This window comes from Pagrus pagrus (genome assembly GCF_965226575.1).
Source record: "Pagrus pagrus genome assembly, chromosome: 15".
NCBI classification, from domain to species: domain Eukaryota; kingdom Metazoa; phylum Chordata; class Actinopteri; order Spariformes; family Sparidae; genus Pagrus; species Pagrus pagrus.
This window is the reverse complement of record NC_140199.1, coordinates 5,066,512-5,091,623: the sequence shown is the minus strand read 5'-3', so window position 1 is coordinate 5,091,623 and position 25,112 is coordinate 5,066,512. Positions and strand designations below refer to the sequence as shown.

General features: G+C 42.8%; 1 protein-coding gene across 4 annotated transcripts; it reads left to right on the top strand.

Moving 5' to 3' along the window:
* wipf1b (WAS/WASL interacting protein family, member 1b) lies at positions 1–24,995 on the top strand. Of its 4 annotated transcripts, none has more exons than XM_084376275.1 (10): positions 1–118; positions 9,036–9,143; positions 19,380–19,482; positions 19,771–19,900; positions 20,154–20,300; positions 20,543–21,251; positions 21,425–21,525; positions 21,718–21,939; positions 22,976–23,089; positions 23,435–24,995. In XM_084376275.1, exons 3-10 carry the CDS (start codon positions 19,423–19,425, stop codon positions 23,485–23,487), a joined length of 1,536 nt encoding a protein of 511 aa, XP_084232401.1. In that variant the 5' UTR covers positions 1–118; positions 9,036–9,143; positions 19,380–19,422; the 3' UTR covers positions 23,488–24,995. The 4 variants fall into 4 exon arrangements, with proteins under 4 accessions (XP_084232401.1, XP_084232403.1, XP_084232402.1 ...); XM_084376276.1 differs by lacking the exon at positions 1–118 and adding an exon at positions 8,874–8,891; XM_084376277.1 differs by lacking the exon at positions 9,036–9,143.
* Positions 24,996–25,112: the final 117 nt, after the last annotated feature.

Genomic DNA, 25,112 nt, shown 5'->3' with positions numbered 1-25,112 from the left:
GCCAGTCCTCTGCAGACTTCAGGGCTGGCTGCACACACAGCTCCTCCGCACCGACCTCTACATACTGACGGGCCGATGGAAGATTATTAGCCGTGCACAGCATTTCATATTCCCAGAGGTAGGTTCATGAAACATCATGTGAAGTTTGCTGTGAGTTTGGTGCGTGTGTGTGCGTGTGTGTGCGTAAAATAGCTCCAGTGAAGCGGAAACCGTGAGACCCGAGTTCGGTTTACAAGCAAAAAAAAAAAAAGAAGTTGTCATCCTCCAGAAAGCAGCTGGGGCTGAGTCCAGCAGAGATGGCGATTGAGTCGAGACGAGCTGTTTACTTCAGCGTCTGGAGGAGAAGGAGCGTTTAGTCGTACAGGGCTCTGCTCTGCCAGGGGTGTTAGGCAACAGGCCAGAGGTTTGTCCCTTTCTCCCACCCACAGCATGATGGTCAATGCGACTTCTGTATTAACTGTTTTTTTCTTTTTAAAAGTGTGTGTGCGTGTGTGTGTGTGAGAGGAAGGCAGCTCGTCACATACAATCAGGCTGAACATCTGAACTGTAGCCATGTGTTTTTGCCAAGAGAGGAAGAGCTGAGGAAGAGCTGAGGGACTGACTGAGCTGCTCTCACATATTTGGGTTTTTTTTATTTTCAGAGAGCTTTGTAGGGAGTACAGGGACCACTGGTGGGTTTACAAACACACACACACACACACACACACACACACACACACACACACACACACACACACACATTCACACAAACACTCACATATACACAAATGCAGATGCAGATAAACTGTTGAATTCGACTGGACGTATCATCCACATAGCATAAATTCATAGGATGGAAAAGGAATGTGTGTGTGTGTGTGTGTGTGGTGTGTGTGTGTCTCTTTGCAACCTGTTTGACAGAATGCCATTGGGCTGTAAGCAGTGAGACACACTCTGCTCTTCAGCTCAGCGACTTCTGTAAACATTTAGTTTGTAGAGAGCTTCTTGTTGGCTGATGCTCGTATGACACTAACCTGAAGAGCAACAGGATCATGGATCAGCTTCCTCCACAGCAGCTGAGCAGATACAGTAGCCGACTCGTCTCAGCCCTGGTTGGTTTACTAAAGTTAGAGCTCGTGTATGTGGGGTGATTTATCTCGATGTTATGCATCCCTGGATTGTTTTGAATAGTTTTGCAGAATGGAGGCCATGTGGGAGACAACATTGTGCAACATGCTGGTCGAGGGGCCGGGCATTATGGTCGAAATAACAATCAATATATAAATTAGTGGTTCTCGGCCAGGGAGTGAGACTCCAGGGAGGCTGTGAGTCAGTTTCCAGTGGTCCCCAGGTGGTTTAGGGCCTGTACCGTTCATATCATTTAACCTAACAGATTTTATTGAGTGTATTTGTGAGAGTGTGTGTGCACGAGTTCTGATTGGACCCATAAAACACAAAAGATTTGGCACATTCAGGATGTTGTAAATCAGTGCTGGGGAGGTTCTGAACGCCAACCTGATGTTTCTGGGCTGTTGTGACTCAAACAGGTTGAGAACCTCCGACATAAAAAAGAAGAATATTTCCTCTGATATCCTGTTTTTCATAGTGAGATAAACATGTCCGAAACCCTGAATAATAATCCAGTTCTTGTTTAGCATGAAACTATTTTCCTACAGTTTGTTTTCATTTGTGGTATCATCAAAATATGATTACACTCAAAATTAATAAGTTATAGTATTGAATTATTGCATAGTACGATTGAGAGTCGCTGGGGACTAACTTGAATCCACTTTTCCGCAAATCAGCAGCGTAGGGGTGCTCCATATTGGGAAATTTATATTATTGGCTATATATCAGTATCTGTAAAATGACAGTCAATAAATAGAGACAATAATATGAAACCAAATTGCTTTCATTGACTCAACAAGCGCAGCATTTACAACTTCAGATACAGTTTGCTCCTGGTTTGTGATCAGCCATTGCCCACAGAGGAGGAGGAGGAGACGATGAAGGAGAACAAATATTAAATCATCCTCCTTTGCTCACATGCGAGCCTTTCTAACCCTCAGATGTGCATAAACTGAAAACTATGAACTTCTCCCTTAGATACAACCATGTGAAGTTATCATGTAATCTACAAAGTAAGAGTAGCGAGTAAGGAGTAAAAGTATAATAATCGCCTCCAACATGTGGTGCAGTGGAAGTATAAAGTAAATTTATATAAAACAGAAAATGGAAAAATGCATGTAAAGTACAACTACCTCAAAACTGTACTTTAGAGCAGTACTGGAGTAAATGTACTTATTACATCACTGGCGTCTGTTTATTCCTGTCAGGACTTTTCTATTGATATGTTTTATTAATCACACATTATCTGTGTTACACTTAGAGCTCTTAAAAGCACAGATAGCTTCTCCAACAAACTTCCATTTAAGTAAAGTCGACGGAGACTTTTAAAAGTGAGCTGCAGTTCAGCTGTGAAGAGAAACGTTCTGCTGTAATCATGATGACTAAGATGAATATGTTGATTGAGTGTCAGCAGTCACATGTAGACTTCAGTGGGATATTGACTAACTGGGCTGAGACTATATTGACATTAGTGTGGTGTGTTCAGTACACTCAGTGGTTATTGTAGGTATGTTTCTGGATCAGTGTCACATGAGCCACTTTGGTTATCTGATTAAAAAGGATTTATCCGTGTAGAATAAAGAAAGCTGTTTGGAGCAGTTCAGGGTTCATTGTCGAGCTCAAAGTCACTGTGAGGAACCAGGACGAGATGCTGTTACCTGAACTGCTGCTGTTTAAACACAGTCTCCTCTTTTTGCCTCCACACCATGTGAGAAATATGAACTGATTTCACTTCATCTTGTGTTTGTCTTGATGACGGTTTTGAAACTTACAGTAAAAGGATCTTAATCCATGGCTCTGCACATCAGTTCCTTTATGTTCATATTTCTTTACAGTCTATACGTTTAATCACGTACTCTTTAAGTTTGACCCCATCACCCTCTGTAAGAGGAATTGGATACAATAACAGGAACCTATGTATAGACACGTGGTGTGCGTCTGTTTCTTAATATTGTGGCCCGAGCTGCTTCCTGTATGGCCGTCACCCAGCAGCAGCTCTGATCAGTAATTCATGGATTTTATCAGTTTATGGTAAAGATCTCCTCCAGACATGTTTTAAGACGTATCTAAAATGCTCTTCGTTGATTAATAACGTGTGTCTGATTTAGAGTTATTTAGTAAGCACAATGTTTCCAAATCCTGTCCAAGTAGTTTAGTTATCTAAACCCGACCAAACTGCGAGCATACGATGGAGGTCCAGTTTTAACCCGTCGCCTGTACGATGTAACGGTCATGTTGTTTTGGAAGTCACTGGCAAACGACATATTTAGTTGTTCAGGTGTGGACGTCTTGTGTTTGAGCACTGCAGGCTTCCAAACAATTTCCTGACGTCACTAATCAGGCCCGTAGGTTCTTCTACTTTTCCAAATACATCATTTCTAAAAGCTCAAACATTCAACTGTAGGAACGAGGAGCATTTTTTGACTGGAGAGGGGCTGTAAGGTGTGAAGGAGGTCATTGCACAGCAGAGAGGAGCCTTGTTTACGTGCTCATGCTGCCTCTGGTTGTGCTTTGTCACAGAACTTGTTTTAGTTCATTGTAGCTCTGAGTTCTTGGCATTCCTCAGTGGGACTAACCTAGCGTCGGTTAGGAAGCGAGGGGCCGGGTGAAGCTCGTACGTTTATTAAACCTACACTTGCGTCCTCCCTCGAACTGCATTCAGAGGTGTTCTGATGAGGTTCTCATCATTTCCTACCGCATTAGCAAACACGCCGTGACAAGAATTGCAACACTGTCCTGCAGACTTTGTGGCCGACGGATGGCATGTGCATTTATTTAGAGTGTGTGGGTTGTAGTAGAAACATAATGCGATGCTGTGCCGTCTGTTTGTGCTCAGCTCTGTTTCCGCTGTAAAGCACGTGATCCTGGCATCTCGCTGGCCGTCCAGCACTGAAACCCATGACCGTGATGTGCCTGATGTGTTGTGAATGCAGGTCAAATGAGTCAACAGTCATGATTTAAACTCAACTTATGTATGTGGTCGAGCATATCGTCATAACTCATTTGCTAAGTGGAGCTCTCTTTGTCGTCCTCTGAGTAAATGTAGGTTTCTAATTATCATTTTAGATACTTTTCAAGCAAAAACGTCAAACTGGATTATAAAGATTTGCTGCTTTTCTTTGTCTGTTTTGATAGTAATGAAGAGTCTTTGGGTTCTGGTCTGTTGGTTGGATAAAAAAAAAAGCTATTTGAAGACGTCACTTTGGGCTCTGGGAGCATTTTTCACAATTTTTATGGCATTTTATAGACCAAACAATCGATTACTCTTGAAAATAATCGGCAGATGAATCGATAATGAAAATAATCTTTAGTAGACATAATGAATATAATGAATCTAGGACAATAAATGGTCATTTTTAAGGGTAACTCCACCAATTTCTAGCACATTAAAGTGTGTTTATAGGTCTTGGTGTCACTCAGTGGGCAGGATGCATTGTGGTTAATGTAGGCACCAGGGTGTTGAACAGCTGGTCAGCACTGCTGAAAATCAGTACAGCAGAACCACAGATATCACCTGTTTTATTCCACACAGTATTCCTCCTTTTTAAAACCTGACCCCTACATTACCCATAATGCAATTCAGCTACTGAGTGACATCACTGGAAGCAATTTATCAGATTACATGCAGCTTCCTCTGGAGACACAAAAGGCTTATACAGTTTTTTTGTCACACATGCAGTTGTAAACACAGTTAATGTGTAAAATGTGTGGAGTCTCCCTCCAAATATTAGAACATTCATATAATACAGTGTCTTAGCACTTGAATCAAACTTTGTTGTACATTTCCGGCTCAGTTTCTCACAGTTGAAGCATTCAGATGACAGTTTGTGGCGTCTCTTCACGGCCTACGCTACATGAGTCATATGTGTGATGTGTGACTGATCACAAAGCATCTAAAGACTGTGACTCGCCTGCAGGCGAGCTGCACTAATGTTCATGTGACCGTGACATGCAGAATGGGGGGCATTTCAATTCTCTTCTCTTCTCCTCTTTTGTCCTGTCTTCCTCCTCATGCGTAGTTGTTAACTAAAGCATCCAAAGACTGTTTAGCCCTTCAGCTCCGTGTTAGTGATGTGGACTACCACATTCATGGTTCTGTGGTGAGATGGGTAAACCCTTGAACCTGGTGACATCACTTCATAAAGTGTGTTGAGACACAGGGACTCTGCAGGGCTGGTGCTGATGTCAACGGGAAACCAAGAGGAAATATTGAAAATATTGAGACACAATGCTGCTGCTTTTGCAACACCAGGCCGTAGTTTTAGTATCGCTGAAGCTGTGGAAAGATTACGAGGAGATGAAATGATGATAACATGCTTCTGAGTAAGTGTGTTACACTACAAGCACACTACGATACAGTAGCAGTAGTACAAGCCTGTCTGTTCAACTGATCAGACCTGTTGATTCTACTCAGTGCATTTAGCATAATGTCTGGTGATGCGTTATGTCCCTTTACCACAGTACATAATGATTCATTAGGTGGAAATGATGCATCAGCGAGTTGGGAAGCAACCTTTGGTCTCCTTTGTGCTTCATGATGTCAGACTCTTGTTTGATTTCTTGGGGAATTCTTTGTTTAGGTCACTGGCAGTGAGTCGGATGAGAGGATTGTTTGTGTGAGTTGGACTGTGGCGCTACAGCCAGCAGCAGTAGCTTCAGTCTACCAGCTTCTTCTGGGCTGGTGCTAGTGCTGGTTAGGAGTTGGTTCAACGTGTGAACCTTTTAGGAACCTGTTCCACGGACATGAGAGCCACCGTGGCGTCACATCATTCAGTCACTGTACACGTCTCCAATTTCCCAACATTGCTAGGGACAACTCTGGGGGACTACATCGACTCTTTACAAGTGTTGCTCTTGGCTTTGCACGCCTACATTTGCGTCCAAACATGACCGGTCCTCTGACCACTGTTACTTCGATTTGGTGTCCATAATGGAAATCTTTTGCCTTTTCTCCTGTGGATAAGTGCTACACTAGCTTTGATTTTTAAAAATGGTGGTCATCAACAGTTTTAGTTGGTCCTTGGTCACAATAAGCTTTGTAACGAGATGATCAATCAGTCAGTCAGAGAGCGATATTGATCTTCTTGTTGAACCAGAAACGAAGGATGTTTATTTCTCAAAAAATCATTAAAAACTGTCTTCTTAATTTTATCCACAAATGTTAATTAAAATGATTTTGTGCTTGAAATGAGGAGGTGCTAATTCAGTCACAAACGCATGCTGTAATGTGGTTAATAAGGCGATCTCAGACATGATGATGGCACACGCCAAAAAAAGAAAGTGAATTCAGCAAAAAGGAAAAAGAGTCACAGACACTGACGTCATCTCTGCGTCCACAATCTCCACATTCATTGAATCCAATCAGCACAATCTGAAGACACCAGAATGAAAACGGGGTTTGTTCTCTTTTCACAATAATTAGTCAACAACGAACATTTCTCAGAGGCAAAGATTTATTTTCTAACCGTTTTAAGGGCCTGGTGTGGAGTTGTGTTTGTTTCAATCTCAGCCAGTATCAGTTCCAGTACCTGTAGTGGCTGAAAGGACTCTTGTAGCTCCACATGTGGAGCCACATTAAGTTCCTGTTGCACATTTGTTTTGTATAAAGTCAAGATGCTGATTTAACAGTCTGAGCATGTTTTCTTGATGCCAAACGCACTGGCTTCTATGGGAACACTGGTGTTTTTTCTGGTTAACTGAAGCACCAGCACTCACACGTTTTTCCCCTCGCTGCAGGCTGGTAAAGAAAAACCAGCTGAGGGAAAGAGCGGAGAAAGCCAAGGTGTCTCTTCAAGTCCAAGCTCTGGTGCTGTACTTGGCTGGAAAGAGGAGACATGAGGGAGAGTATTGAAGTGCGGCCGACGGCGGGTTGGCAGACCGCCCCTGACTGTGTTGCGAGGCAGGAAGTGTGACACCGAGAGAGACAGGAAGTGGCTGCTGCGGAGCTATGCTAACCCTCTCGTCCAGCAGCTTTAAGGGGGCTGGGATCAATTCACGTTCAGTTAAATAGAAGCTGTTTTTCATTTTCTAACAGTGGAACAAAGGAGACGGCTTTCCATAGAAACTTTTGTTTTTCTTTATACTTGTAGTGTGTTTAAACCTTCTCAGGAAATCCACTTTGTAAATGAGGTCCAGTCCTGTACCGAGCAGCTGAAGACAGTAAAATGCAGACCAAAAAAACGAAGTGTTTATTTTTCTGAGAATTTGAAATGAACTGAAACATCTGTAATACAGAAAACTGGAACAGCAGCGTGCAGCCGTTTGCTCTCCGCCCCCCGTCTTCACACCTTATTTATTCTTTCTTTCAGTATTTGTTGCCACTGCATGTCGGTCATCTTCTACTTCTCCCTTGCGGTGCATGTTTTTTTTCACACTTAGTCAAATTTGTAAACCGAACTAGTCACCAGTTCCCATGCAGAATTATGAGAACAGCTCATCTGCTCTGCTGTCTTTTGACACCGTGGACTCTACTGTCTTGCTTCTGCCAAGATTTACAGAAGTTACATGTTGTGTAATCAGTCGTCATCGATCATCTCCGACGTCACTGATTTTTCTGAGTGGATGATGGATTTTTTTACCTTGTGGTCCCCGGATAAAATCAAATGCACAGATCCTTTCTGATGTGGTGGCCATGAAAAGTCAAAGATTAAAAAGAAATGGTAGTAAAATATTAATCCAAATCACAGAAATGTTCACACCATCATGATTTTACTAGATTTTTCAGTGAAAATGAAAATTGTGATGCAAAAATGATCCGTCCCAGTAAACACAAATCACATTACAATTATAAAATCTGTCAAAATAATTGCAATATATCATGCTGCTATAGCTGTGTAGTTCATACATGGCAATACTGTGCGTTTCTGTGTTAAAAATGATGTTATTATCTCCTCACCTTCATGGTGAAGGGAAGCCGGGGGGAAGTTTTGTAGTCCACAAAACATTTCTGGAGCTTCACAGCAAAACAGTGTTGCAGCATTCTCCTAAACAGCTGAAGTAGCTGGAGACTTGTTTTAAAACGTAAAAAAAACCCCAAAACAACTGAAAGACGACATAAAATGGCTCCGTTCATTCAGCTCGTCTGGCGTAATCCAAGTCTGTGGAAGCGCGAGAACCAAAAACAGGTTTGAAAATCTTTGCTGCAGCCGCTATGATAAAAGCCCACACACTGTCTTGCTTTGTGGACTACAAGACATCTCTCCACTCTCCATCAGCATGGCTGTGACTATATAATGACTGATTTCTTCATTTTTTGGTGAACTTATCCTTTAAGGTTTCAAAAATCAACTGTAATATTTTGTACTAATATTAGATTAGACCAGCCTGGGTTACAAATATTAACTACATTTAATTAATAAAAATCTAAATCAGATAGACCCCAACAGATACTGGATTTTGTTGTTATCAGGTATCTGTATATCTGTGAATACTCTACGTACAGTATACTGTGTTTATACAGAATACATAACCACACATGATATCTTGTGTATTGTTCCGGCTCTAAAAACAGATGTGAAACTTAAAAGATGTTGGTTTTCACGTGGAGGATTGTGCAGCCTGGTGGATGAACACACTCTGACTGCACTCTAGTTTTTAGTTTTCCACTTTGTTGGACCGCTACCTGATACCTGAACGCCCCTGATATGATCCCCACAGATATCGTAAAATGTAGTGGATTTCTATTTCCCAACCTTGTTGAACCTTATTGCAGACTTCATGTTACCCCTCCCCCCTCCCCTGTGTGGGGAACTGAAAATGAGGAAGTAGCGCGTGCCATATATAAGGTTAGTGTGCGCTGAAGTGGGACTTCTCTGAATATGAGATGTGAGTTTTAGAGGAAGAGGAATGAAGAACTTCGACATGTTGCAGAATGTTTTTTAAAGACTTTTAGATGCTGCTAACGTTTCCGCTTTTCCTTCTGATTACAGCTGTATGTGGCTGCTGTTCACATTTTGCACTTTTATGAGGAATGAACTACGGTGCTTCTTCTACTGTCTTCTGAACGTGCTTCTGATTCTTCTATGGACACAGATTGAGTAAGTAGACTCGCTGATCTTTTATTTCCGCCGACAGGTTTTCACCATGTTGTAGCAAAAAGAAGGTTTGTGAAGGGCCGTTATTTGGTGACATCTGAAACTTGAAGCCTGTCTGCAGTCTGCTGATGACTTTTTGAGCTATGTTTTGCCTGTTGTGACGTTTAGAAAGGCTGCTTGTATGTATTGCTGCAGTTTATTAACAGACTCCAGCCCAGTTGTCTTTTCACACCAGGAGATTCGTTTCCTGTTTGTAAAGATGAAAAGATAAAGTGATGAACCCTTTCAGACAGTCTAACTGTGTTGATGATCCATTAATTATTTAGTTAATGCACCAAATAATGCAGTCAGTATTTTGAAATGCTCATAAAAGTTTGATTTTGAGTAAGGAATAGACGACTTTACACAGACATCCAGAATAGGCACTAGGCCCGAGGTTAGACTCTGTTGGAAGGTTAGGAGCTCTAACAACAGTTATTGTCATTATTGATCAATCTGCTGTTTATTTTTCATTTATACTTTAAAATGTATAAAACAAAAATGTGAAAAATGCTCATCACAATTTCCCAGAGCCCAAAGTGACCTCATCAGACTGCTTCTTTCTGTCAAACCAACAGCCTCAAACCCAAAGATTCTTCATTTACTGTCATAAATGCAGCAAATTCTTACAATAAGAAGCAGGAACCAGCTAATGTTTGACACTTTAGCTTCAAAAATGACTGAAAGGAAGAATTTATCATCAAAATAGTTGGCGATGAATTTACTTTCGATCACCTAATCGACTAATGGTGCAGCTCTGTTGTACTTTTATTCACTTTTTTTTGCCTCTTCCAAGGAGGTTATGTTTTCAGCTGTGTCCACTTTTTTGGTTTGGTTTGTTGGTTTGTCAGCGTGATTACACTTTAACCATTGAACAGATTTCCACTAAGCTTGGATGGATCATGTGTCTTGGCCCAGAACAGACCCCATTAACTTTTGGTTTGGATCAGAATAAAGGGACGAATTTTTCCCCCGACATCGTGAGATTTCAGATCAAGGCATTTCTCAACAGTTTGGTAAATTCTTACAGAATAATGAATCGATCATGATAAAGAAAATACAGTTGGCTGGCTTGAATCTATGAGATGGATCCAAATGAAAATCTGGAATCACTGAATTTAAATCTGGTTTTTGTAATATATATTGTACTAGGCTTGATTAAAAGGAGGCTGTTGGGCCTTGGCGGAGGTGTGCGCTCTACTGAATGCCATTCTAGTTTATGTTTTTATTCATTTTTGCAGAAATCTGCATGTACTCAGAGGGAGAAAAGCTGCAGATCCTTGAATTTAAGAAACTGGAACATGACTGAAACAATTATTTCATTATAAAATCGTTGGCGATAAATTTTCTTGCGATCAACTAATCGATGAATCATTACAGATTTACAATCGTGCTTTGTTGCAACAATAAGAGCAGATACACAGATTATGATGCCTTTAATAGCCTGATGATTTATGAAGTATCCTGTGGAGGGTGAAGTTATGTTGTGTGTTGAAGCTGAACAGTGTAATGTGGTTACATATGTTTTTTTATAGCCACGTGTGACATTGATTGGATCCGTCACAGTGTTATACAGATGGGACCTGAGAGACGCACATGATATATAGATGGATGTAAAGGAGGTTTTATCGGTATTAAAGCTGTTCTGTAGATTGTAGAACTAAACATGAGACATAAATAAGAAGCTGCGATTTAAACATCGACCATTTCAAATCTGTTCACCAGGAAAATCTCATTCATGGCCTTTTTTTTTTGCAGTTTTGCAGATTTCATTGTTGTGTTCTGTGTAGGAAGTGGTTTCTGCCATTGTGGAAAACCAGAAAACTAACAGTGAAGGTGGTTTATTGTGTATGTTGCTCAACGATGTGATCTGCCAGGACTGGAGGTCTGATCACTTTTTAAAAGCATCTGTAGAGCAGATGCGTGCAAGAAATCTCTCCTAGTCCGCTCAAACGTTGTCGACGTCCATATTCAAAAGTGCAGAGTCACATCTGGATACACTGCATATGTCAAGAGAGGAAACACACACACACACACACACACACCCTTGCTAAAAAGTGATCCCTCAGTTCTGCAGCAGATGTTTATTTGTGCAGGTCTCCATCACAAGATGTGTTCAGCATTAATTTCTTTATTTGAAGAGTGTTCAAGAGGTAAAATTAACCTGCTGAGTCGAAGTCTAAAACAACAGCAGTCGAACCACATCTGCTGCCAGTACAGCTGCTGTATGTATGTATGTGTGTGTGTGTGTGTGTGTGTGTGTGTGTGTGTGTGTGTGAGCAAGTGTATGTGAACACACCACAGGATGTTAGCTTAGCCACTCAGCACTGTTCCTGCACTGCCGACACATTTATCACTAGCCTGGGCTTACATTCATCATGTCTAAAATTACCTTCTCGGCAGCCCGTGTTTGATCCGTCTCATTGTTTTTGGAACGTTAATGTTTACCGTCGAGCCGTGTGAGAATCTGGGTGGAGCTGAGTCGAAAGTGACGGGAGGTTTCCCCTTCACGGCGCACCAGCTCCCACCCATCGTCACCCCTGTGAAAAAAAAACACGTTTGCGCTTCGAACCACAGGCCTCCTTTTTAGGTATTCTAGACAAAATGCTTAAAGTTGGCCAGACTTTCTTAAGATAATTTAATAGTAAAGCCTCAGCTGGTGGTTTGGATCTTCATTACCTCCACCAAGAACGTTTGGTTTTCACCCGTGTCCGTTTGTTGGTTTGCTTGTCAGGATTACACAAAAACTAATGAACAGATTCACACTAAACTTGGATGGAGGACGGGTCTCAGCCCAGAATAGACCTCATTAACTGTTGGATTGGATCTGGATAAAGGGACGGATCCATTTTAACATTGCCAGATTGGGTGTTTTCCACATATTTGTTACTTTCTCAGATTAATTCATGGATTTTACGTGGCTGGTTTCTTTAAGTGAGTACAAAAGGTGTTGGGCCTTGGCAGAGCTTAATCCCAATTTGCACAGTCAGGTAAAACAATCTCTTCTCCAACCTGGTAGAAGGATGCATGGCTGTGAACAAGGCTTTACCAAGTTATCCTCTTTCTGTCCCCCAGTCAGTGCATACTGCAGCGTTTTAAGTCAATACGTTGCCTGGTTTTGGTCATAAATGGGGCATTTCCCCAGTGTGAACTCACAGATTTTCATTTACTATTTCCCCTCCTCCAATAAACCATCAGCGACTTGATGACACACGGGTGAAGCTCCCAAAAAATCTGATATTTTACTTCAAAGTGAACATAGTCACAGTCGTGCACAGTAACTCTAATGAGGTCGAGGAGCACAGGAGGTTCGGTGGCAGGATGAAGAAGTTTTTTTTTTTTACGGCCATTTGTAAACTGAAACATATGTGAGCTTTATTCTGTGTGTGTGTGTGTGTGTGTGTGTGTGTGTGTCTTGACGGTGTTTCTTCAAAGGATCCACACCCTGAAATCCCTCATATAACCCCACCACCCACCCCTCTCTCCCTCCATCTCTGCTACACTCTGTCTGTCAAAGGAGCCATTGTGAATGCTTAGCTAATATTAGGCTGTGTGTGTTTGTGTGTGTGTGTGTGTGTGTGTGTGTGTGTGTGCGTGTGTGAGAGAGAAGTACTGTTGTGCATTTAAATTTCAACACACAAGCCTGTGGCGGAAGTCGAAGTGTTTTCTGCGTTCCCTCAGAGCTGCTTCAGTATCATCAGTAACTCTGACAGTCGGCTCACAGACGGACTCAGTTTAGTTTCCAGTCTTTTATATTTTGGTGTATTTTGAAGCACAGATTTGATTTTTTACGCTAAAATGAAAACTGTCAGCTTCACAAAAACCAAGCAGGGGGTTTTCCATCCCTTGCAACACATACATGTAAGAAACTCATTGACTCTTGCCTGCACGCCTGATTTCATCTGCAGTTGTGTCCGTGCCGTTTCATCAGTGCTGCAGGAAACGAGGCGATGTGTTAGTCTCTGTGTCCTCCATCAGAAGCGACTCTGCTTTAATTATAGACCAAAGTGTTACGTGACATTGTTCACTCTCAGCTCTGTCTCTGCTGATGAACGGCCTGATCTGTGAATCCAGCGTCGTCTGCTTAAATTCTTCCTAACGTCAGCATATTTAAAATGCAATTAAGGATCCTGAGCACAAAGAGGTAGACGTACATTTCCCCCGTCACAGAGGGTTCAGTCATGAAGGGGGGAAACAGAAACATCTGTAGCTGTTAGCACAGTAGAAACATGCACACGTGTGTCTGGCTTTAAATCAGCCAGTCTGGCCCCAACAGGCAGCTGCTGTGGAGACGTTTGCTGCTAGTGACGTTTTTCTGCTAACAATGAGTTGTTTCATCAGCCAGAACTGAAAAACTTACTTCATAACTATTGATGAATTGTGTCTCAGTGGCTGTTATTAATCAGGTTAAACAGCCAAATATCAGCTGCTTCACCTCTCATATCTTTAAATCATCAGGAAACGGTTACTCTTCTCGGGCTCACACTAGGTAAAGAGATATGAGCATCTGCTGACTAGTGAAGATCAAATCATCAGGGGAATGAATGAGTCCCAAAACCCGCAAATACGTTAGCACTTTTTCAATTTTGGTTCTCTCGTCATTGAGCCAGTGGGCTTTCAGTTAGATGTCTTTATTAAGGTCTGTGGTTATTAGACATAAAATACATCAGTAAATACCCCCACTTTTTTAGACCAACACCGTCATGCTGAACACGGAGAACCATCTACTCCTTAGAGACGGATGTTTGTCGCAAACTAGTCCGACTCTTTATAATAAAGTGTGTATTGTTTAGTGTTAGTAGGAGGCTTTGTGGTGGTGTCACTGAAGTCATGCGACCACAATATAATTTATTTATAGCCTAACGTTACCTTTTCAACTTCTGGTGCTTCTAAAAAATCTTTGACGTGACGTGTATTTGTTAAGATCATCTCGCTCAACACAGCTTACGCCTATTTTCTGCAATAATCCAAAATCCAATTGGGCGTTGCTACTGTAACTTCTGGGTCAGCCTGAATCATCCCTGCAGCACACTATACCAAAGAAAATATAATGACTGTATTATGAGCTGCAGCTGACAGTTAATGAGCCTTTTTACATGACAAGCACTTCAACATGGTGCGTCGATCACGAGCTATGAGCACATCATTTCGTGGAAGAGGACTTCATTCCTCACATTCATAATCAAAGCAGTCTGTGTTTGAGAGTTTGTGCTGATTTTTGTATTCTGTATCTGTTTGCGTAGCTCCAGACGTCTCCTCCTGCTCTGTGTCGGCGCTCTGACATTTGATTGGACGGGTAATTAAAGTGTGTGACCGACATTGATTACATGTTTAAAACGTCTCGGTGTGAGTGTGTGTGGCACTGCCTGGCAGGTTGTTTGAGTGTTGACTGCTGAAATTCAAGGTTAGCGAGGATGTGTCGGTGGACGTGACACATACAGTAAAAACTTCAGCATTTTTATTCTGATGAACTCTAGTCTCAGATGTTAACAATCTGCAGAAACTCAACTTTAAATCATGGACAAGACGCCAAAAATCAACAGCAGTACAGTGTGTCTAATGTAAAGACTCTCAAAACTGATAGGCTCTGAATCAAAGAGTCTATATGTTTGTTTTTATGTATTTATTTCCTCAAGATTATATTATACATCAGCATAAAGCCTGTTCTCATTCCTCAACCTCAGACTTAAAAGTTTTCTGTTTTAGCGGACGTCATACTGAGGCCTGTGTGCTGTACATGTCCTGTTCATGCTTCGCTCGCACTCAGTGTTTAAGCCTATTTTCTCTCCTGTATTAAGGAGCTTCTTCCCATCATGGTCATATATGAGAAACATGTAAACAGCTCATCTGACGTAACTGGCCCATGAGTTACAGTGTATGAAATTTTATATCGGGGTTGGGGTCAGTGTATTTATATTTCCAATAAACATTGCATGTTAGTCTGTGTAGGCCACAGCTGGTGTGATAGGGATGAGGTTGTTTTACTCAACAGTAGATGTGAAAGCTGCCAACATCACCCTATGAACTCAGCTCAGATTGTCATCAGTCTGGTTTCACTGGAAGATTTTAGTCAACCAGCATGCTGAGAAAAAAGAGAAACTGAACACTTGTATTTTTCAGGTTTTGCCAGACTTCCACATTTACTGTACAGAGTTTGAGTCGGCCCTTGTTGTGGCTATGTGAGAGATACCTCATGCTTAATTTACAGTATAAAATATGGACAGAGCTTTCAGTTCTCTAAAGTGAAGCTGCTGCAGAAGTGCTTTCCTCGTTCTTTCTGCAGGCCAGTAGTTTAAAAAAAGAAGTCAGATTTGAATGTAAGCTTATGAGAAAAACCCGACTTCTCATTTGATTTATTGCCTCAGTAAAACGTTTCCCAGGGAAATAATGGTCTAAATCACTAGTTGCAAGTCTTCTTTAATCCAGCATGATGTTCATTTTATACACCAGAGTCCTATTTACAGTAAAATAGACGTAAAAAGCCGGGTCTGCTTTAGAGCGTGGCTACCTGTGACTGACAGGTTGCTACCACGGCGTGTGCTCCTTCAGATCCAAGCAGGATATCCTCCCCAGCTCTACCTTGTTGTCCAAATATGGTCACCTCTGGCTCCAAAAAACCAAGATGGTGACATGCATATGCCAAACTTGACACTTCAGACAGTTCACAGACCAATGGGTGATGTCATGGTGGGATCACACCTGGTCGTTAGTCACAGAGGTGCTGTTAACATGCTGGTTTTTAATCTTTACCATTTTAACCATGGCTGATGGAAATGTCATCGTAGCCTTATTAGCCAAAGATTATTTAACCATTTAAACGATAGCACTACATTAAAAGTAACCAAACTCCACCCCTCAGGTGACATAAACGTGCGTGTGGACCAAATTTAACGGCAATCCATCCACTAGTTTTAGAGATATTTCACCCTGATCCACAAACGTCAACCTCAGAGTGATGCTAGAGAATGAGAGATGAATAGCTGAGTGGGCATGTGTGCTTGCTTAAAGCTGCCACACATTCAATGATTTTTGTTGATTGTTTTAATACAGCACAGACTGTTTTCAGGTGAAGGCAGCACGCTATGAGCGGAAACTTTGGTGTACAATGATGTAAGTGACAAACCTTACAGGAACTGGCAGATACTGAGAAAAGAGGGCTGACAGGGGTCACATAGGTGAGCGTCAAGATGGTGCACACGGATGAAGAGAGCACGAAAAAAGGCAGGAAACAAGGGGAAAGAGGTGATACACAAATGCAGCGAAGGAGCGGTGAACGGTTAAAGGACAGAAAGTGAGAGGAAGGAGGGGAATGTCAAAATGATCCGAAGCCGAGATGTGGAGGTATCATCATCCTGGCAACCGGATGGCTGCGGTGCTGGAGCCGCGTGGTGACTTCCTGTTTGTCAGCAGCATACAGGAAGTAAGAGGCCCCTAGAGGATGGTCGGCCTGCCTGCCTGTGTGTGTGTGTGTGTGACTTACAATGAAGTGAGAGGCCAAGCTGTGTGATTATTTGTGCGAGGCGAAAATGGCTTATTTTAGTGTGAATTTGAAGGTGTTAGTGTGTGTGTGGGAGGGAGGGAGAGGCTGTAATAGGCTGTAATAGGCCGTTACATGCAACTTGTTCTTCCTCGTGCCTCTTGTGTAACTGGGTGTCTGTGTTATTGCATTTCACCTGACATGACCTCTATGATCTCACTGCAATTAGTTTTCGTCATTAAAAATGAAGCAGGTTAATGTAATGCCAAGGAGCCGACACTGTGGGCCTGTAGTTGTAACTTGTACATATTAGAGTTTGGCTCTAATTTGCGGCTGAACTCGGCCATATTTTGCACTATCGATAATATTTTTATTTAACATTCAGCCCTGCTTTAATAGCAAGCCTGGTATTGATGCAGCTTTGCCAGTCAGAATAGTCCCTTTCCACCATGTTCACATGTTATTTTGACACCTTCAAGGCTCTTAATCTAAACCCCTGTATGAAAAAATGGGTGATAGAGAAGTACCGAAAATATCTACATAAATTCTTGTGTTTTGGTGTGTTTACCAGTCCTCACAGTTTAGATGGGGAAGTGCTGTATCTGACTCATGTCATGTCAGTAATTGGATTTGCGAACTGTTTAACTTAACTTGCCGGTTTTGTTTTTGCCCTTGTCATTGTCGGTGGTTTTTAATATGAGATCATTTATAATATATTATATTTATTATTAATGCTGATGTAGTTTTCTGTCTGCAGTTCTGGTCGACAGGAGAGACTGTGAAAAGTGTCTCTTCCACGTCCTTTTTCAGTATTTTGAGATCATCAGAAATTCTGCACAGAATCGATCCAGTCAGACAGCAGCTTCTGTGTGTCACTGTGGGTTGATGTTTTCATGCATGTTGCAATATTGGCCTCAAAGAGTCAGTGACGTGTCTGCAGTTGCTTTTAATATCAGCTGTGGTCAGTTAGTCTTTAAAGGTCCCCTCCACTTATGTATTAAGGCATGCATACATTTTTTTTTGTGTGCCTGATGTGGTTTTGCAGGGAAAAAGTATTTATTTATTCAAAATCCTTAAAATGGCACCGACTTCTCCTCCCTCATTAAAATCCCAGAATATATGAACTGCTTGTGATGTCACAAATCACGCTAGCAGCCCCGCCTCTGGTAAATATATTTTCAACGAGCACGGACAGAATTTAAACTTTGAACTGTGAATGTGAAAACAGTCTTCTAGTGTCAAACTCTGCACATACATCACTCTGCGCGGTGAAGCTCGAACATTCAACTGTAGGAACAAGAAGAAGAGCATTTTTGACTGGAGGGAGACTTTAAGCTTGTCTGACATGTACTGCCGGCTTGTCAGAATGAGATTTATCTTCAGGTTCACATTCAGGATGAGACATTCTCCTCTGTTGTGGCCCTGCATTGTAACTTCTTTGAATAAGTCCAGCGTTTTTTTACGTAAACGTCTTGCTAAGTGCAACTTTAACTATTTCAACAAAAGCATAGATTCCCAGAGGACAAACACTGAGCGTCTTCTCTGCTCTGCTCTGCTCTGGTCTGACAGCCGTGCATTACGAGATGATTTGTGAGAAACTGTTGTGAAAATAATCTCTGGATTTACAGCCTGTTTAGAAGTCATGTTTTAGGGAACTTAACACTCAAGTTCCTGTTAGATGAAACCTTTATGGTAAGCTTGTAACCTCACTATCAGCTGATTGGACCTGTTACCTGAAATTTTTCGACAAACCTTTCCAATTAAAGGAATGCTGTGCCTATTATTACAAATAGTTAATTTCTTAACCACAAAATCAAGTCATAATCTCTACAGAGGGGAAGAGGCTACAGAGAGGAGACCAGATCCAGAACATCTCCCCTATCAGTTTTCAGAAGTTATTACTTTGAACCTTAACCTTTGAACATAACTTTTTTAAAGTTATGTTCACCACCACTCACCACCAGGCCAGACAGCTCTTGCTGAACAGGACAAAAGCTGGATGGAGCTGATGTGTAGTTAGCCAAGCGACAACCACCATAGCCGAGTGTGACAGGCTGGGATCTCTGTGTGCAAGTGTGCAAACTGATTCTCCAACTTGTCAGGTCACAATAAGACTCGTTAGAGGAAGTGAAATGAACTGCTGTGACCACTGATCATAGCGGACAAAATGTATTGACTGTGTATTGAAGTTCATGGTTTTCTGAGTCACTTCAACACAGTCAGAAAAAGCCGATAGCAGATGGAACAAAATGCAGTCTATCTATCAGCGCTACCTTAGGGGCAACTAAACCTCTGCCCACATGTGGAGGATGAACAGGAGGCTTTTCCTTTGAGGTGGCCCTCACTTCACACAGGTGCTGACGATCTTTAAGAATAACACCAGTAATCTTACAGCTCAGCTTGAAGTCAGAGACCGCCAGATCTCAATATCTAATCAAAGATGAACAAAACATTTTCATCCGTGTCACGTCCACGTTAAAACTTTGCAGCACAGCATCTGTGTTTGACTGAAGAAATGTCCATCTGAGGACTTGTATTGTTGTCTGTGTGTACAGTTGGTGGAAAGGTAGCTGTTAAAGTTCTCACTGTCTAAATGAAGTCATTCGGACATGTGGACACCCTGAAACTGTCTGAACGACTCCCAACAACTGCGACTGCAAAGATATCTCGCAGTGCCGCTGTTCTATTTCATTAAGTGTGTGTTTGTGTTATCTGTCCTCCAGGGTGCGGCGTCCAGTACAGATAGAGTAAAGTGGAGAGAGGAAGATGCCAGCCCCACCTCCCCCTCCACCCCCAGGGCCTCCCCCTCCTCCCACCTTTGCTGTGGTAAGTCATACAACTGTCTGTCTGTCTGTCGGTCTGTCTGCCCAGTGGCATCTGCTGCTCTGTCCTCTTGAACCTGCTCAGCAGAGACATCTTGTGGATGAATTCTGTCATTACATTTCCTGATAATCCTGTATTTTCTCCACTCACTTCCCGTTGCCATTCCGCTATTATGGATTTAACACGCATGAATTGATAAAGGCATCAGTTGCTTTCCCTTTTCGGGGTGTTTTCTGCAGCTTTGCTCTGTCTCAGTGACTGTATATCGCTGTGTGTGTGTTTGTGTTTCAGGCCAACACAGAGAAACCAAATCTGAACCGTAATGAGCAGCAAGGAAGAAACGCTCTGTTGGGGGACATTACTAAAGGAGCCAGATTAAAGAAAACTGTTACCAATGATCGCAGTGGACCCACACTGGACAGTGAGTCAAGAACTTTTATTAAGTCTGTCTTTAGTGTCCTCAGAGAGGGAGGTCAATATGTAGCTAGGTTAGTCACACCAACTCAGTCACTGTGACAGCAGACGACATCAGAAAACAATGAATTTACAAAAAGGTCTCATGTGATGCCCACACCACACCTTCATACAAATGTGCAGCACTACAGTGTATTTAATGTAGAAAATGTATCCTGCAAATGAACAATTCATTTAATATTTTTTGTTTATTCTTTCAGAACCCAAAGGAGGTGGAGGCGGGGGAGGCGGAGGTGGTGGAGGAGGCGGAGGAGGAGGTGGTGGCGGTGGCGGTGGCGGAGGAGGTTTAGGAGGCCTGTTTGCAGGAGGGATGCCAAAACTGAGGTCTGCAGGAAACAAGTCCAACGGTAAAAAAATCGATCATTAAATCAGGAATAACAGTCAGTGAGGTGCTCCTCCCACAATCCACTTACATGCAGGTGAAGTTAAGCAGGGGTAGACTCGGGATGTTTGAGGACCAGGGGCCAAAAAAATAAAAAGGGCACCAGCCGAATACGGCGGGGCACCGGTGTGCAGAGAGGGCCCCAAATCAGGGCTCTAATAACACCACTAAAATATTTTAAAACTCTATTTCCTTTCTCTCCTGCAGACTCACCACCCAGCCGAGGACCCGTGCTCCCCCCTGGAGGCCGCTCTGCTGGTCCCACCCCCTTTGGTGGCGGTGGAGGCCCGCCTAAACTCCCAGGAGGCCCTGTTGGTGGCCGTGGCAGCATCCCTGATCTTCCCAAGGGCCGTCCCAACCTCTCATCCAGACAAGACACTTCAGGAGGCCCCCCTCCTCCTGTTCCCAACACACCTCGACCAACCCAGGGCTTCCAGTCTCGTGGGGGCCCACCTCCACCTGGTGGACCCAGGCCCAGCCATGCCTCCATGCCTGCACCTCCCAGTGTTCCTTCAGGGAGACACGGACCTCTCCCTCCCCCACCTGGAGGCTCCTCACCTGGGCCGAGACCAGGATTCTCTGCACCTCCTCATCCACCCCCAAACAACAGCCGACCTTCTTTTCCATCTCCTGGAGGGAGGCCTCCGCTTCCTGACGACAGACCTCCACCACCACCAGCTCCTGGTGGAGGTCATCGGCCATCGATGCCCCGTGATGTGCCCCCTCCTCCACCCTCTGTCAACTCCAAGCCTTCTCCCGCTGTGTCTTCATCCTCTTCCTCCCGGCCCTCGGTTGGTGGGGGTGCACCCCCCCTCCCACCGGGCCGACCGGGTCCCCCTCCTCTCCCACCTTCCCCGGCTGGAGGGGAGGACCACAGCACCCCTCGTTTGCCGCAAAGGAACAGCTCACTCAACAGGTACGGGAAGGTTTAACCTGTTGATGGATGAATTACATTGAGGCAACGAGTGCACACATATTTGTTATCAGGCATCAGTCGCTGAGAGAATATTCATGATAGCTTCATGATTTTCTTACCACAAATATTGTAAAGTTGGTGTAAAGATAAAATTTAAAGTTTCTCCTTGCCAGCCACAGTCCAGCGGCGCCACATGGTCGGTCAGGACCTCTCCCTCCTCCACCAAACGAGAGACCACCAGCCCTCGGAAGGAACCAGTCCTCAGTGCGCTCAGGTAAGCAGCCTGAATTTGATTTGTGGAATGACGGATGACTGTTGCACATAAATCATATGAGAAGAGTGATCATCCAGCATGTGACTTCTGTCGGGAGCTGCTGTAAATATTAGATATGAATGATTACAATCTTAATTCATCCACTTCACTTTTCATCAGCTAACATGTCAACTTTTACTTCCACCTCCAAAGGGCCTCTTCCTCCCCCTCCTTCCTCAGTGCGTAGCCCGGGCGGGGGCAGCATGAGGTCACCAGCAGCTCCTTCTCCTATTGGTCGGCCGGGCCCGGAGCCACCTCGTGGTGGACCCGGCGGTAGACCTCCCCTCCCTCCGGACAGGCCGGGGACAGGAGCGCCCCCTCCTCCACCCCCCATGGGTAACGGCTTCCAAAACTCTCACCACAACCAGATACAGGGTGAGTAAACCCAGGAAGGTTTATGTGATGCAATCAATTAAAGAATCTGTCAGAATGGTGCAAAAGTACACGATACAGTAAATTATGAAGGGAAATAAAAACCCTATCAGTTAGCAAAACGTACATCTAATAAGTCTGTGTGTGTTAGAGGTAACTGTACAGGCAGATAATACAAACTCTCTGCCTTGTAGAGGATTAACTGACAAAAACTGTACCGTACTGTCCTTGTCCCTACAAGAGACATCATGTTGTTTTTACCACATGAGTTCCAGCGAGGACAACTATGGCAGAGAAACCCACTGAACCCCCGCTCGTGTTGTTTTATCCCATTGAACCAAAGGAGTCAGTTTGATTTGGAAGGCAGCGGGGACAAGAAGTGACAAGGGGTCCCAAATGTCCTGATCCAGAAAAAACTTTGACAGTTTATAATCACATTTCCTGAGTATCCTGAGAATATGTGGTGCCTTTCAAAAGATTTTCGACACAGATACTCTTCGGCTGGCTGCTGGGTATCAAACTTTTTAAGTGCCGAATGAAATCAAATCAGTTTTATTTATATATCCCAAAATCTAAATCACATTGCCTCAGTGGGCTTTACTAACAGTACAGTGAAACGACATCCTCTGTTTTACACCCTCGATTCGAGTGAGGAAAAACTTGCCATATTGAGAAAAAAAAAAACTTTTAACAGGAAAAAAAAAAGATGGAAAAAACTGATATCGAATTCTAAATGGAAAAAAACGAAAAATAGAAAAAAGGTTTCCAGAAAATCAGTGTTTTCCTAATTTAATTTACTTGTGCAGAGTTCCAGTGAAGTTTCTCTGCACTAGTCGACTTCTGTTCTTCTGTGTTTTCAGAGAAACATGTTGATCTCTATTCATGTTTCTAATCTTTCTCTGAATTGTGTCAAATCATAAGAGTCATATTCAAATGAGAAACAAATCCAAAGCCATGTACGTTTGTGATGTTTCACAGGGGGTTTTTAGTCAGTCTGATGGCGACAGATCCACTAACCTTCATTTCTCTCTCTCAACAGACGAGTGGGAGTGTCGGTTCAATTTCCATCCTGTGTCAGACTTTCCTCCACCCGAGCCCTACGTGCCCTTCCAGAAGACCTACCCCAGCAAGATCGGCAAGACTGACGGCAGAGGTCAGTCTCACACACACAGACGGCACACACACTGCTTTCAGGTTGACTGTCACTCAGTCAGTCTGAAGTTTCCACACAATCAGGAGTTACTGCTTTTTCTCTACTCGCACAAATAATCATGAAGTCACTTTTTTTTGTTTTACACATGAAAATCATTCCAACATCATTTTATACAGGCTGAAATTAGTTAACACTGAACAACCTTCATGAATATTCTGTGGTTTTTGAGATATGCTGTCAGATAAAGACACAAACACATGGAACAATAACCTCTGAGGTAGCAGTGACAAAGCGCCACCTGGTGGAGGAAAACACTAACTCCTCTGTGCCTTTGCTTCGTTCCAGGGTCTGGTAAAAAGGAGCGAGGAGCTCCTCCTCTCCCTCCTATACCCAGGTGAAGAACAGGTGGCAGCAAACACAACCCCCGGAGCTACTTTCTCTGTTCCCCCGCCCGTCTCTCTCTCCCCTTCTCTCTATGTGCTTTTACCTGTGGCATGTGGTCCATCGATGGACCGCAACACGTTAAATGGACCTGCAGCACGGTCGACCAAGTAAAAGGACAGACTCACAAACGTGGAGTTTACATCACGTGCCTCTGTAGCAGCAGAATGGAAAGCATTCAAACACCAAAGCCTGTTTATATACGTCGGTACACTTTGTTAAAAAAAAAGAAAAGATAAAAAAGATAAAAAGAACAGAAGCTTGCACCTCTTTAGGCACCGTGTGTTCCTTTCAGGTTTACAACTATGCTGTACAGCAGCCGACGGATGCTTTTGGGTCGGCTTCTTTGACCCGTTTGCTGTGAGATCACCTAGAAACAACAGTATTGTCGTGAACCATGATCCATGTTGACTTTTTTCCAGTGACTAACTTTTCATCCTTTGCTTGCCAGATTTTATGTTTTTCCAACCCGCTAAACGTTTGGAAAAAGAAGACTAACTCTTACTTAAATAAACCAGAGTTTGGGAGGTTGCACATGAGACATTCCCAGCATGTTTACACAACACAGACAGCATTCGGTGAAGCTAAGTCAGCATCTTATTGCAATAACATTGTAGTCCCAGGGTGTCAGTGCAGGGCTTTAATGCCACCAATCGGCTTCCTCAAGCTATTTCTCTCGGTTTTTCCCTTGTGCCTTCTTCTATTCAGGATGGTAATCTCCAGGCTGCTTAAATGAGTTAAGGGAATTAACGTTTTGTGCCTTAAATTATGTTTATACGTTTGCTCAGCTGGATCAGATCACCTCTGCTGATGTAAATGTAAAAAACAAACAAAAGCAATACTCGATTGCCACAATATCTACTAGCATAGCAAAGTGTCTTTATGACATCATCACATAGACAGACATGCAACTTCATTTAAAAATGGCCACAACTTCCTGCTAAAGCTGCTTAAAACATCAGGGGGAAATCCAGGTGTTTAGTTAGCCAAAGCCACATGTGCCTTCAGAGTGTGTGTATATGTACATCTGTGTGTTTCTGTTGGACCACTGAATGGTACTTTTTTCATTTGTTAAATGTGACGTGAGCATGCATTTATTGTTTTTTAAAGGACGTTGTGTGGTGTTACGGCAGCATTGGTTTACAATGGAACTGATTCTTATTTTGCTGATTTGTTAAAAGCTGCCTTGACTTGATGATGAAGGACCTGTGTATGTATCTGTATGATTTAATCAGGCGGTATCGGAGGACTGTATTATTTTAAGTTATGTGTCTGAACTGTGCAGTATTATGTTTTTTGTTTTGTTTTTGGCTTCACCCGGCACTGCTTTGAATGGTCTTTGTATACAGGATGTATTATTCTCATGCTGTTCAAAGAAAAAACATTTTCTTTCAGACAATCATATGGACGTAAACCTATTTTACATCAATAAATAAAAATGCTTTAAGATGCTTTATTTGCTCTATATGAGGTGAAATGCGCTTTTGTTGGACTATTCATTTTGAATAATTTCATACTCCTGCATAAAGGACGGTTATTTGATCGCAGTCGAGGACATTAATAATGTCAGCACACGGATGAA

Excerpts from the sequence above, each read along its gene's own strand:
- wipf1b (XM_084376277.1), top strand. The coding sequence starts at position 19,423 with ATGCCAGCCCCACCTCCCCCTCCACCCCCAGGGCCTCCCCCTCCTCCC. Across the intron at positions 21,252-21,424 it reads AGGAACAGCTCACTCAACAG|CCACAGTCCAGCGGCGCCAC; the intron begins GTACGGGAAGGT and ends TCTCCTTGCCAG. Across the intron at positions 23,090-23,434 it reads CGGCAAGACTGACGGCAGAG|GGTCTGGTAAAAAGGAGCGA; the intron begins GTCAGTCTCACA and ends GCTTCGTTCCAG.